The sequence below is a fragment of the Corythoichthys intestinalis genome, chromosome 16 (genome assembly GCF_030265065.1).
Source record: "Corythoichthys intestinalis isolate RoL2023-P3 chromosome 16, ASM3026506v1, whole genome shotgun sequence".
NCBI classification, from domain to species: Eukaryota; Metazoa; Chordata; class Actinopteri; order Syngnathiformes; family Syngnathidae; genus Corythoichthys; species Corythoichthys intestinalis.
The window spans coordinates 21,882,356-21,895,507 of NC_080410.1; the positions used below are offsets into that span (position 1 = coordinate 21,882,356).

General features: G+C 38.2%; 1 protein-coding gene across 2 annotated transcripts in view; it reads right to left on the reverse strand.

The window, feature by feature from the left end:
* The window catches only part of LOC130931784 (trinucleotide repeat-containing gene 6C protein-like), a 95,392-nt gene that overhangs the window by 58,560 nt on the left and 23,680 nt on the right, over positions 1-13,152 (reverse strand). For both annotated transcript variants that reach the window (XM_057860821.1, XM_057860823.1), the window contains exons 2-3: positions 13,033-13,132; positions 12,563-12,584 (exon numbers count right to left, since the gene is read on the reverse strand). In XM_057860821.1, coding sequence (XP_057716804.1) covers positions 12,563-12,584; positions 13,033-13,095 — 85 coding nt within the window. In that variant the 5' untranslated portion in view covers positions 13,096-13,132. The remainder of the gene's footprint in view (positions 1-12,562; positions 12,585-13,032; positions 13,133-13,152) is intronic.

Here is a 13,152-nt window from a genome sequence, read left to right on the forward strand (position 1 = left end):
TTTCTTGAGGTGGAAGGTTCCTTGTCGCCAGAGGGTCTGAACCAATGAAAGTACATTTCTGTAGACATTAAGAGTGTGACAATATCTCGATACAGCGATATATCGCGATATTTTGCAACCCGATGGGTTATCGATATGCTCCCGCCAAGTATCGATACTTTTATTTAACATATTGGCCATACAATGGAGTATGGATGCTGTAAACTGCTCAATGTTTGTTGAGCAATTCCTTGGCGGTCCACTAGGGGCGCTCAGAAGTGGCGGTGAGGGTAAAGTGCGCACAAATTGTCTAGAGAAGGAGAGGTAGCTCCAAGTGGGTTGAAAAAATAAAAAAGCTCCGTGAGAACGGTGGAGGAAAAAATGAGAAAAATATTGCTACAAATCACACATGGGGACACATTTTAGATTTTACGCCAACAAGAAAGGAAGTAAGGTGAACAAGGACTTTGCTGTATGCAAGAATTGTCTAAGAAAAATAAGTTTCACTGGGAGCTGGTGACGTAGTGGACACCGGAGTTTGTGAGCTTCGCTTTCATCACTTGAGGTAAGAAAGTTTTGCAATGTAATTGACTTTTTAATTTACATGTATTATTTTGATGACATTTGATGTTGAATGATATAAAATAAACCAGAACCCTAAACTGGATGAAAATGAATATCGAACAAGCCCACATGAATTTACCGATTTATTTGATATTATTTCAGAACCACTTTCCATCTAGTTTACTACACAAACTGTTATTACTGTCATTTTGATACAATAAGCTATAAAAATGGTTTGAATAGGTTCCAAGATATATAAAGTGATGTGCATGATAATTAATGTAGCCTACATATTAAAAATAGGTATTTATTGAATTTTTAATTTCTATACATTCAATTCATATATTTTTTTAATTCAATACTTCCAACACAAAAAAAATCAGGATTTCAACTCAAACACTATGAAGTAGCTAATATTTTTTGTTTTATTTTGTCGTTTTTAAGGTGAGGAAGACTGACTGAGCAAGTCTGACATCTTAAATGCTGAAGCAGATGGCGGAAGTGCTCAAACCAAGCAACAAAGGTCATATACAAAGAAAAGACCCACCAATTTTATCATTGCCCCACTCCAAGCTCAACTGCTGACACCTACGGCACTTTTTCTTTATTTATTTATTTTTTTAAAGATTTAAAACTTTAAAGAAATTAAGGGTGCCCGTCATCGTGATCTCTCAAAGTGATATCAGTGGTCGTGGTTTGTTTCCTCTATATAAGCAGGGGCACAATTTGCAGTAGATTTATATTTTACAGCAATGTTGCACAGAAAAGGTGTCACTGTTTAATAAATGACTTGAGTATTTTTTCTAATTTTTTTTTTTTTTTAATCGTTTCAACAGTTGTATTGTAGAATGTCGTATCCAATTTCTGACCAATATATCGATAATCGCTGTATCGTGATACAATCGTTATCGTGAGCCTTGTATCGCAAATCGTATCGTATCGTGAGGTCCCCTGAGGTTCCCACTCCTAGTAGACATGCTTTTATCCAGCTACTCAACAGAATAATTTTATTTCTACTCTTTCTCGATTCCATGCACCAAGTCTCTGCATAGTTACATGATGCCCCCCCCCCCCCTCCGACGCAGCCCTGTACAGTATATAGTTTATATAAGGGGTACAGTATCTTTATAAATATAGGCACCAGGTATCCGCCACTGGTGCTTTTGATGCATATTTTGAGCAACAGATGAATAAGTTTTATTGTTACAAGAGCACTATAATCTTCAAATTCGGAATTGGTGTATATTTGCAAATGAATGAACTAATTACAGGGCACAAGATTTTTTTCCTTCTTTAATAGGAACACAGAGGCCCCAAACTTAAAAATTTAGGGGTACAAGCAGAAGATTCAGGGGCGCACACTGTCAATCAACATGCTAAATTTTCTCAAATTTTCACAGTTTAACTGATAAATACTTTCATAATAAATGCATACAATTACAAACTTAGGAATCTATATTTTATTCTTTATCAGTTTTGACATCAACCAGTACATTGCTTACAAATTAGATTCAAGTGGGAATTTTGTTCTATTTTTGTCGCCATCACCTGGCACTACAACCAATCAGCAATGGATTTATTGATCGACAAATCACCTGTGAGGCCAACCCGGAAATTTACATCCACAGGCCACACTTTGTCAACATGGAGGAGTGTATCATTTTAGCAGTATGCGACAAGAACATACTTTGATACCTCTCGGCATTATTTCCAGGGCATAAATAAAAAAATAGCAATATGGGAAGTTGTTGCCGCTCATAAAAGACCGGAAATTTTTAAGTGCCTTCCAAATTCATAGCTAATGAGAGACGAGCGATGACGCACAGGCAGAGGGCAATACAGTACGTGTCGCTGTCGCTGTGGTCGCGTCGCACCCCGTGTGTTGGCTTTCTGCTCAACGACAATGACTTTCGCATTTCACCATCGCTCATAAACTCCCGTGTGTCGAGCCACTGAGTCGTATTTATCCCCCCTTCTGTCTTCGTTGAAACAGTGCCGGCAGGTTTATTGGAAGGAAAGTAGTCACTGATAGTCCTTTTTGCCATTGTTCGCAAGTGCTGTCAACTTTTCCTGCTACCCAAATTATAACCCGCTTCAAACTTCGCTCGACTCCACCTTCCTTTTTTTCCTATTATATTTTCACATGGCACACCAGCTCATTACATCACCGCCAACTAGTGGATTTAACTAAGAAGGAGTTTGTCAGCAGCAACAAAAAAACAAAACAAAAAAAAACAAAAACAAAAAAAACAATCTTAGTGGTCGTGCGTGTGCGAGTGGATGGAAAAAAATACTTGCACGACTCTAGACATTACGACATATGAAGGATGTCTTCTTGATACATTGCCCAAAGCCAAAAAAAAGAGGAAAAAATGTGAACAATGAATGAACTTGCGCGGACATCCAAAAGACCATTTTAACGCTAGCAAGGTGAAGACATTCACCTTCACATGCAGTAAACATTTTGTTGGGGGCCATAGTCCTACAGAGGACGAAGAGGTAAGCTATTTTGATATTTTTACTTATTTTTTTTTTAGTGTGGCGTTTTGCCGTGCTGCTTCTGTCTTACACTGAATGACCTGAAAAAAATGAAAATGGTATCTTACTGCCACTGTTGTTAGCTTTTCTGTTGTAAAAAAAAACAACTATAGAAAGGGGGAAGTGTATATAAATTATAGAATTAAGATTTGTTATCAATGAAAAAAATAAAAGTGTTCGTTAGCTGTCACTGAGTAGCATTTGCAATCACTACACAAAAATAGCAATGTAAATTACCCCCAAGAACGGTCAGAGATATAAGACAACCAGAAGATATAATATATAAGAAAGAGAGGGCATATGGTGGTAAAGGATAGATTGCTGGAACAGGAGAATGCCTTATGCCACTGACAATGACAATGTACACAAGAAAAGGTGTCGATAAAAAAGCTATCTCTGGATCAGGTTTTTTCCCGTCTTTTTCAGCCCTGGACACTCAAGCAATCTCTTTAACTGAACATTTGTATGTTCTTTCACATCTTTACCAGCGAATTTGACACCAGGGACATCATTTTCGGACAGAAGTGGTAGGTTTAGCTCAGTAAACATCTTGTTCGTACGCTATTTACATGCATCTAGCATTAGGACAAATGCGAGCTTGACCCGCCTAGCAACAATTGCTGACATCATGAATATTAATGAGCAAAAGTGACGTGTTGCGTGCAGTACACCATTAGAATTTAAATTATTATTATTACTTTCCAAAGTCACAGAAAGCCACAAAAGGATGAGGGAGCCACGTGAAGCCCCCGAGCCGCAGGTTGCACACCTTTGGTATTTCTGTACAATTTCTCTTGAAAACAAAAAGTTATATTTCTCATGTGTGCGAAATTGCCCAACTTCCTATCATGCATTTGGGCAGAGCAGGAGACAATCTTTTTCTTAACACGCTTAATTGAAGACATCGCATGTCATATTGTATATACCATTTGCAGCCACTACTGACCGTCATGGTTGCCCAACTTCCCATCATATATTTGGACGGAACAGTTAAGTCGCTACAGTATCATTTAGTGAAAGCACAACAAAAATAATATTCCTATCCCTCATAAAAATAATGTTCACAAAAAGAAAAGTGCTCAATGCAAAGAGAACTGGCATTCCCAATCAAAATAGCTATGCAAAATACACATAAAAGTTACTCAGACTTTGCCTTGGCTAGATCTCTAATTAATTTAAAACTAAATTTATTAAAACGAAAACATTGAGGGGTTTTATTATATATAAAATATATATAATATTATATATATATTACTATAACTTGTATTCAAATTTATCTTTTAAGAACCACAAGTCTTTCAATCCGTGGATCCCTTTAACAGAAACTATGTTAATAATGTTAATGCCATCTTGTCGATCTATTGTTATAATAAACAAATACAGTACTTATGTATAGTATGTTGAATGTTTATGACAGTCTTGTGTCTTATCTTTCCATTCCAACAATAATTTACAGAAAAATATGGCATATTTTAAGAGATGGTTTGAATTGCGATTAATTACGATTAATTAATTTTTAAACTGTGATTAACTCGATTAAAAATTTTAATCGTTTGTCATCCCTAGAGAAAAGTAAAGTGCTTCTGAGTGGAGGTACAAGGTCAGGAGGTCCCTCCCCTAAGGTCAAAGAAGATTATCTTCTCGCAGGTCACAAAGCGGCTGCTGGGTCACATTGCATTATGGGCATAGAGCGCGACGGATAATCACCTCTGAGCATGTATCATTACATAATATGGACAGTGGTCTACTGGAATGTAAACAGGAAGTAATAAACAAGCTTGCAGCATCCACAAACTGCACAAGGGGATTACAGGACATAAACTAAGCCAATGTGATGCTTTCCCCTTTATCCTCATTGCGATAAACAACGAAAGTGAAATAAACATTTTTAAGATGAATGAAGAAAAGCGGTGAACTGCCATTGGCTCAGCTTGCAAGTGTGCGCACTGAAGCAATGAATGACACACACGCATTCACGAGGCCAGCTCTAATACACACAAAAACAAAGAGTTATGCAACGCAGAGGCCCACACTAAGGGGAGGAAAGGATGCCGTCGTGGAGACTACAGCTACTTGCTTGTTAATAGAGTCGGACATGTTTGCGCTCAGTCGCCTTTGAGTGCGTGTGCATTTCTGGCGTGTAAAATGGCACACCCCAGTGGGATGGGAACCTGGGAATGAGCTGGTTTACCCTGCATCTGTCTGGTCAAGGATGAGAAGCTTAGCTTCTCATCATGTCATTGCATCTGCTTCCCTTCTTTGTGCTTCATCCCACCTGACTACCTGCACCCTTCTTCTCTTGTCTCTAATATTGTAGAAATGTACAGAGGCGAGACGGGCTACTGACTTTCAAGGGGCGATTCCTTGTAAAAGCTATGTTTAATAACAATTATGGAAGCAATTTTTACACCGTTGGGATTCTCTGGTGTGTGACGTCAATTCTTCTGGAAGCTTTGGGGGAAGGGAAAAAGTGGGGCTGGCTGCACTCTCAGCCAATCACAGAGTGGAGATAAAACGAGTGAGAGCGAAGGGGAAGGCGGGAGGGAGTGAGAAAGAGAGAGCAGATCCACAGGAACGAAGGGAACGAGGTACAGCAAGCGAGAAAGAGAATAGTGTGTGTGTGTTGAAACTCCACCCCCTCGCGAGCGCCACTGTGAGCTCCGGTCTCACTGCCGGAAACGAGCTTAGGTCGAAAATCCGCTTACAATTAGAACACTACTTGTCTACAGAATGCCACGTTATAAGGGTGCCAAACCAAATGTACATAAATGTGTGATTGAAGAAAAAAGTAAACGTAGAATAAAAGGCCCTAAAGCGTCAAGAGAGAGCGAAACGAGATCAGTCACCTTCTCCGACAGCCTATTTGCAAAACACCGTCCTCAGCTGTGCGGGTGAACCGGAGAATTCCCGGTTCATCAAAAATGCACATCAAACCATGGCCCGCAGGCGATGTGCGCCTCACACAGAGGAGGCTACCTCATTTCCCAAGTTAAAAAGGCCTCTGAGTATTTCTGATAGGAAAGATGATAGAATCTTGGCTGGATGTTTAAGATATCAATGTTCAAGGTGGGTGGGAGGCTTGTCTGGAGAGGTATCACAGCAAGGAAAATGGAAGAATGGGAATGTATGTGATCGATGCAAAACTACAATATAATTAATACATATGTACAGTTTTTCGTTGATCAGCAGGTGTGGCATTATTTCAGCTTGGATTGAATTCTCTGCTATTACAACAAACTAGTCATTTGCTTAGCCATTATTGATTCTGGCTCAGCTTAAAACGAAAAGTACTTATCGGACGGATTGATGATGTGTCCGACTACATGTACGCTGCCGCCTAAAGCTTTCTGCACCGTCCTCGCTTCCGTTTTGTCAATGTTTGAAGCCTCGTTATCAAGAGGAGGGTGCGCACACATTTAAACATTCAAAACTTTGCTAAGCGAGTGATTAGGAGCTTTCCAAAGCTGAGCCTTTAATCTGCAAATTGAAGGCCTGAAGAACATTTTGTTGCTATCCTTTTATATTACGGGTGTCTAAAAAGTAGGTTCAGCTGGGGTTCAACAGCGATATGTGGCTAACGTGCACTACTCGGTACGTTGAAATGATCTGACAATAATAGCGCATTATTTATTTGACTGGTTTCTTTAGCTTTGCTGGTTGACACACAAACTGTGGTTTTTGTGTTAAAATACTGCACTTGCAGAGGGAAACATTCCAACCCAGCCCCCCCCCCCAAAAAAACACAAACTAAACTTTTCCATGAAGAAATGCAGAAAATGATGTGATGAGAGTATCAAAATGTCTTTGGGGTGGAACGTCGCTTTTATGCCAGTGGGCTTCAAAATGGGAGCATGGAGTTTCTCAAGGGAGACGATTATAATCCGTAATTAGAAATGAATTAATATAAAACTTAGTTAAGCGTAAAGGCCCTCCCTCTGTGCGAAGACAATTAACACAGACAAAAATGCCATCTAAAAAATTTACGATCTGACAACACATTGTAGCAAATAGCATCTGCATCTATGAGTGTAAAATCATTCAATTGAAAAACATCAATCACAAAACTTGACTCAAAATAACAATAAACCACATTTCAATTAGAAATGGATATATATAACTAATATGATATTAGTGCTGCAACGATTAATCGATTAACTCGAGCAATTCGATCAGAAAAAAAGCATATAATCAAATTTTGCTGCTTCGAGGATTCGTTTAATTAGTTTGGCGTTGTAATGGTTTTTTTGAAAAGTCTTTGCCTTCAGTTTTATTCATTTGGGTGGATACACTGCCTCAAGTGGCAACACTGTATATGACAAAATCATTTAACATGGCTGAATCCAGCTGCTCACTGTTAAACCCAACATAAGGTAAGTTTTTGTTTGAGCTAATATGTTTTTTTAAATACTTTCGTAATTTAGTTTATAGGTATATTGTTATTTATTCGATTCATATTTAGATTTTTTGTGGGAATGGGTGTTTGAACGATTTGTTAAGAGCATTGTAAAAAATCATTAGCATTTCATAGCATTTAAGTTTGCTATGAAAGACTTTTGCCATGCAGGTTAGCCAACTGTTCTATTGTTGTACTTAGATCATCATTTCTTTCTTTTTTTTTTTTTTTTAATAACTTTTCCGGCTCATTGGTGAATTTTATTTTTTTATTTTTATTTTATTTTTATAAGTAAAAGTGGAATCCTGCATTGTTTGAAGAAACACTCAGGAATTTTATTTTGTATTCGCATTTGATGTTCTTTTGAAAGTGTAATCTTAGCAAGCCTATGTTTTACATCTCTCAAAATGTATTCTGCAACGCATTGAATGTTCCTAATCCGATTTCACTATTATTCGAACTAGTTGATAGATTAATCGACTTCTAAAATAATCGATAGCTGCAGCCTTATACGATATACAAACTCTTAATCCCATCTCATCTTTAAGGTAACACTAAAAACTAAAGATGTACCGATCGATCGGCATCCGATCACGTCATTTTCAAAGTATCGGAATCGGCAAAAAAATATCGGACATGCATTTTTTAAATATATATATATATATATATATATATATATATATATATATATATATATATATATATATATATATATAAAAAATTTTTTTTAAATTAAATCGTTTTCTAATTGTATTTAATGTTACAGACAAAATGTCTTACATTCATCCAGAGTCTTTAGTTTTGGCTTAAAGTACGGCTATCAAATTTATCGCGTTAACGGCAGTGATTAATTTTTTTAAAATTAATCACGTTAAAATATGTAATGCAATTAACGCATGCACTGCACGACCCACTCACGTATTGTCGCGTTCAATCTATAATGGTGCCATTTTACCTATATATAGAGCTAAAAGGCAGCGTAAGTAAGTAGAGAGAAGTTTTGGCAGTCTTTGGAGCCTTTTTTTTAATTGGCTAAATCCTTAAAATCCCTCTCTCAACAATTAGAAATACTGTGGGAAGCAATGTGGGGGAAGAAAGGTAGTGGTTGATCTTTTCCTTAACACCCTATGTTACTTCCCAACGCAGAGAAGATATATCAATTGGTGCCACTACGCACAGTCATGGTTGCACTTCCCATCGTGCATTTGGACAGAACAGTTAAATGGCTACAGTATCATGTACTGAAAGCTCAACAAATACACTAGATGGCAATATTTAGTCACAATATACAAAGTCACATTTATCCTTTAAGAATTACAAGTCTTTCTATCCGTGGATCCCTCTCACAGAAAGAATGTTAATAATGAAAATGCCATCTTGAGGATTTATTGTCATAATAAACAAATACAGTACTTATGTACTGTATGTTGAATGTATATATTCGTCCGAGTTTTATTCATTTTTTTCTTAATGCATTGCCAAAATGTATATGATCGGGAAAAAATATCGGGAATTATTGGAATTGAATCGGGAGTTAGGAAAAAAAAAAAAAAAAAAAAAAAGCAATCGGATCGGGAAATATCGAGATCGGCAGATAACCAAACTAAAACGATCGGATCGGGAGCAAAAAAACATGATCGGAACAACCCTACTAAAAACCGATCACAGAACACAAGATGGATTTAGACTAGAGCCGCTAATGCAAGCGATGCTCCTAAAAGGTGACTTGTAATGTAATGGAGGTGGCGATGATGACAAGAGGCAAGACCCCTCCGATCAAACGGCAATTTATGACTCTCCAACACAAAGCACTGGGTGTAATCAAGCCAATGTGGAAGGGAAAATTAATTTGTTGCGGAATTACCGCCGTGACACAACTTTGTCATAATGTTATCGTCTGTTGCACTATAAATGTGAGCCGTGACGTGTAATAGCTAAACACACAAACGTGAATGAAAATACACAGACGAGATACAATAACGCATTAACTCGCTGGCTTATTGGCGGCAGACGGCCTCTGCTATCATGGAGCAAAATGTTGATTAGGGTCATCTATCTGGCCCTGCCTGCCTGCCCATCAAGCCGCTGGCCCTTTAATCGGTTTAGGGACGTTCAGTATAATGCAATACAGGAACAGGCTTGTTCACAGGTGTTCTACCAACCGTCTTTTTCACTGTTCATAAAAAGGGATGCGTTTTGACTGACCTACACAGTAGACACAGAAAAACTAAAAAAAAAAAAAAATCATCACGAGTAGTAAAATGAGGAGCCTTTTGAACAAGGCACTGTTGGAACAGAACTAGTAGCTTGTAACAGCTGCTCTCAATGTTCTAGGCGAAATTTTTCCTGTCTAACTAAAAATATGTATAATTTGTGGCTGTTGAGGCAGCTGGTTTTTAACGTAATACAGTGGTACCTCTACATACGAAGTGAATTTGTTCCAGGACCTTGTTTGTAAGTCGAAATGGTCCTATGTCGAGCAAGATTTTCCCATAGGCATACATTATAATTCCATTAATTCGTTCCACAGCCCAAAAACCTACACTAAATCCTAAATAAATACTGCTGGGACCATTACAAATGGCAATTACACATAGCAAAACAAATAAATTAAAAGTAAAAATCGGAATAACATAATAATAATAATAATTACTATTCCTGTAATAATCTAACGAATCGGGTTCTGATGTGGCGGACGTTTTTTGCTGTACCTGAACTCACCGCACTCGAGAGCGGTGAGCTTGAGAGTTTCACTTTCAATGTTTTCTTGAGAACACCGTCAACTTTGGCGGTCAGGAGGGGTTTTGTGTTGAATAAGTTGAGAAATATATGATAAAAACGTGACGAAGCTGGCGATTTCTTTGGCGATGTTACCACAATAATAATTGTCAGCTTAATTTATAAAGACTGGCAAACGGTGGTCGGAGGAGGACCGTAGAGATGTATTGTTGAGCCAGTTCATGGAAGCGCACCCCACGCTCATATTTTTCTATAATTTCCATCTTCATTTAGAAGGTAAGCGTCACTTTTTTCCTTGTTTCACCACCTGTACCAAAGTTTTTGAAACCTGTGTTGATTTCTCACACAAGAAAATCTGCCGTGCGTACGTCTGCGGTGCTGTCATGTCGTCAGATGTAGAAACAAATGGTGAGTCAAATTTTACGTCGGATGTCGAAAAGATTGCGTGTCGAAGCGATCGTATGTCGAGGTACAACTGTACGCTGTTTTGGTGATTTGGAATATAAACAAACTAAAGAACACTGCAATACTCTTCACTGCTGTTGTGTTGTACAGTTTATTTACAAAATCGCTAGTTTTTCAAACTTATCTGCATTAATCAAGTTTTAAAACCGAAAAGCGTATTCACATTCAGTTGAGAGCTCCCAGACTGGGCTTAGTATTAGTTTCTAAAACCGGGAAAAGCAAATGTCCAGGTCCTTGTGTAATCTGGAAATACAAAAAGAGCACAATTTTCTAATGCATTATCGCCACATGGCTTCAGCATTCCAATGAGACATTAATGAGATGTTAAGTATAACACGCTGAAGGATTGTAGATCTTGGAGAAACCCCAACAATGAAGCGCCACGTTGCTTACGACGTACAGGCTGAGCGTTTAAATAAAGTTTATGTTGGAACTCACATTACATCGACGTACAGTTTCTCTAAGGTTTTTGAGGCAAAGCGTTTTTGACATCATTGTAAACTATTTGTGTGTGTGATTGTTGGTGGTATTGGCCTGTTACACAGGGAACAAGGAAACTGACTGGGTGTCACTGACATGGGCCAGTCGATCCCATAACGGGGCCCCTGAGCTGCCGTGTCAAACAGGAAACCAGAGTGCGTTCTCCGTCGGTTTCTTTTCCTCTCACATGCTCTTTTTCTCTTCTTACAGGACCAAAGGCATCATATTTGGCAGCGTCTTCCACTTCACTGCGCACAACTATAAACCACAACAATTCATTCCATCTTGGTCTTTACAGCCAAGCTCCTGTCCCTCAGCTCCTTCCTGCTTGGTCCCAGGGTGGGCCTCACTGGCTGAACCAGGCATGAGCTGATGGTCTGTTACTATGGCGCTCAGGGTATTCCTGGAGATCTCCTGTGTATGAAGGGCTGTTTATTCAGACTTCACAACATGCCTCGTCTCCTAATTAGCTCCCTGTGTGCTGTGCAACGGCTTCATAGACACACAGCCTCATTAGGTCACAGAGGCATTTGTTTTTTTTGGTCTTTGTTATTTTTGTTGTCCTTTCATTGTGATCTTTCCCTGATATTGAATAACCACATGACATTAGAAAAGGCATATTTGCTCCAGATATAGATCACAGCACTTATTCTCAAACTCAATCGATTTTCAGTAAAACCTACATACGGCTTTTCAATCACATCAACTTCTTACTTATGGTCTTCTGCATCTTGTTTTCACTACATTTGGATGAGAGTGCAATAATCCTGACTCACACATAAGCTCATACTGAGGAAACTGATCAAAGGGCACAAAAGTGAACCTCGAGCACAATTCCATAGGATAAAATTGTACACTAGATTAATAAAAACAAACTGAAAGCAGATGTCGAAAGCAAAGAAACAAACCTAGATCCCTCTAGAAAAGCAAGTTGACATCAGTCTCTTTTCTACTTCAAAATACTTAATCCATATTGCATCGAACATGTGAATCAGAATGACATAACAACAAACAACAATGGCGGCGGACACAAATTTTATTCCGTAGATGGGAGAAACCAGAATGCTGCAGCAAAGTACAAGTGTAGGGGGTTAAACCGATTAATTGACTAGTGGACTTCACCTCTCTGCATTGATTTTAATTGCTTAATGTGGAGTAATTGCTAGTCTTGTGTTTGTAGCATCTCGCCTTCCAGTTAGCCAATTTACTTGATTTTGCTAATTAACAGTTCACTGTTTATATTTCTATGGCTCCGTTTACTGTTCTTGTTGCTACCCTCCTTTGGAGCATTTAAGTAGTCCACCAGTAGTCAGAAAAGCAGCTGCACTACTAATAAATCATCGCAAGGCTCTTTAAGTGTACTGTATATGAACAGAAACAAAAAATAAATAAAAAGCAACTCACCTTTGGTTATCTGTTCTGTGTCCTGAGGGAAAAAAAAAAAAGAAAACAATATACAGTATTACAAGACATTCACATGAATGCCTCCTGTGGGAACAGAATGTGCTAGTGAATTAAAACACTTCAAGGTTCATATTGTTAGCCTTACAGCATAAATGCTATGAAAAAAAAAAAATCAACAATGTCTGATTCAACATTTGCAGATAACTGTGAACCAGAAAAGATGACTAAATCTACAGAAAGAAAAAAAAAAAGTTTTAGCAAGCATATTTTGATTGATACTGTGACAGTACACAAATGTCTTAGCGGACTAAGCCATTACGATTACAAAATTAAGGATGAAAATGACATAAGCAGCATGCTGTCAGACAGCCGAATCAGTCTTTTGGGAAAATCCCAGTGCAACATTTTCTGTTGATTGACAGATGTCTGCCTTTCTGATTGACAGCTGTATAGCAGAAGCGAAGACTCACCTTCTTCGAAGCAGCTTCTTTCTTTTTCTTCTCCTCTTGCCTTTTCTTTTTCTTATCTTCCATCAAACGGATCAAGACTTGTATTTGTCGCTTCTCTCAGCTAGAAAAAAAAAAGATATT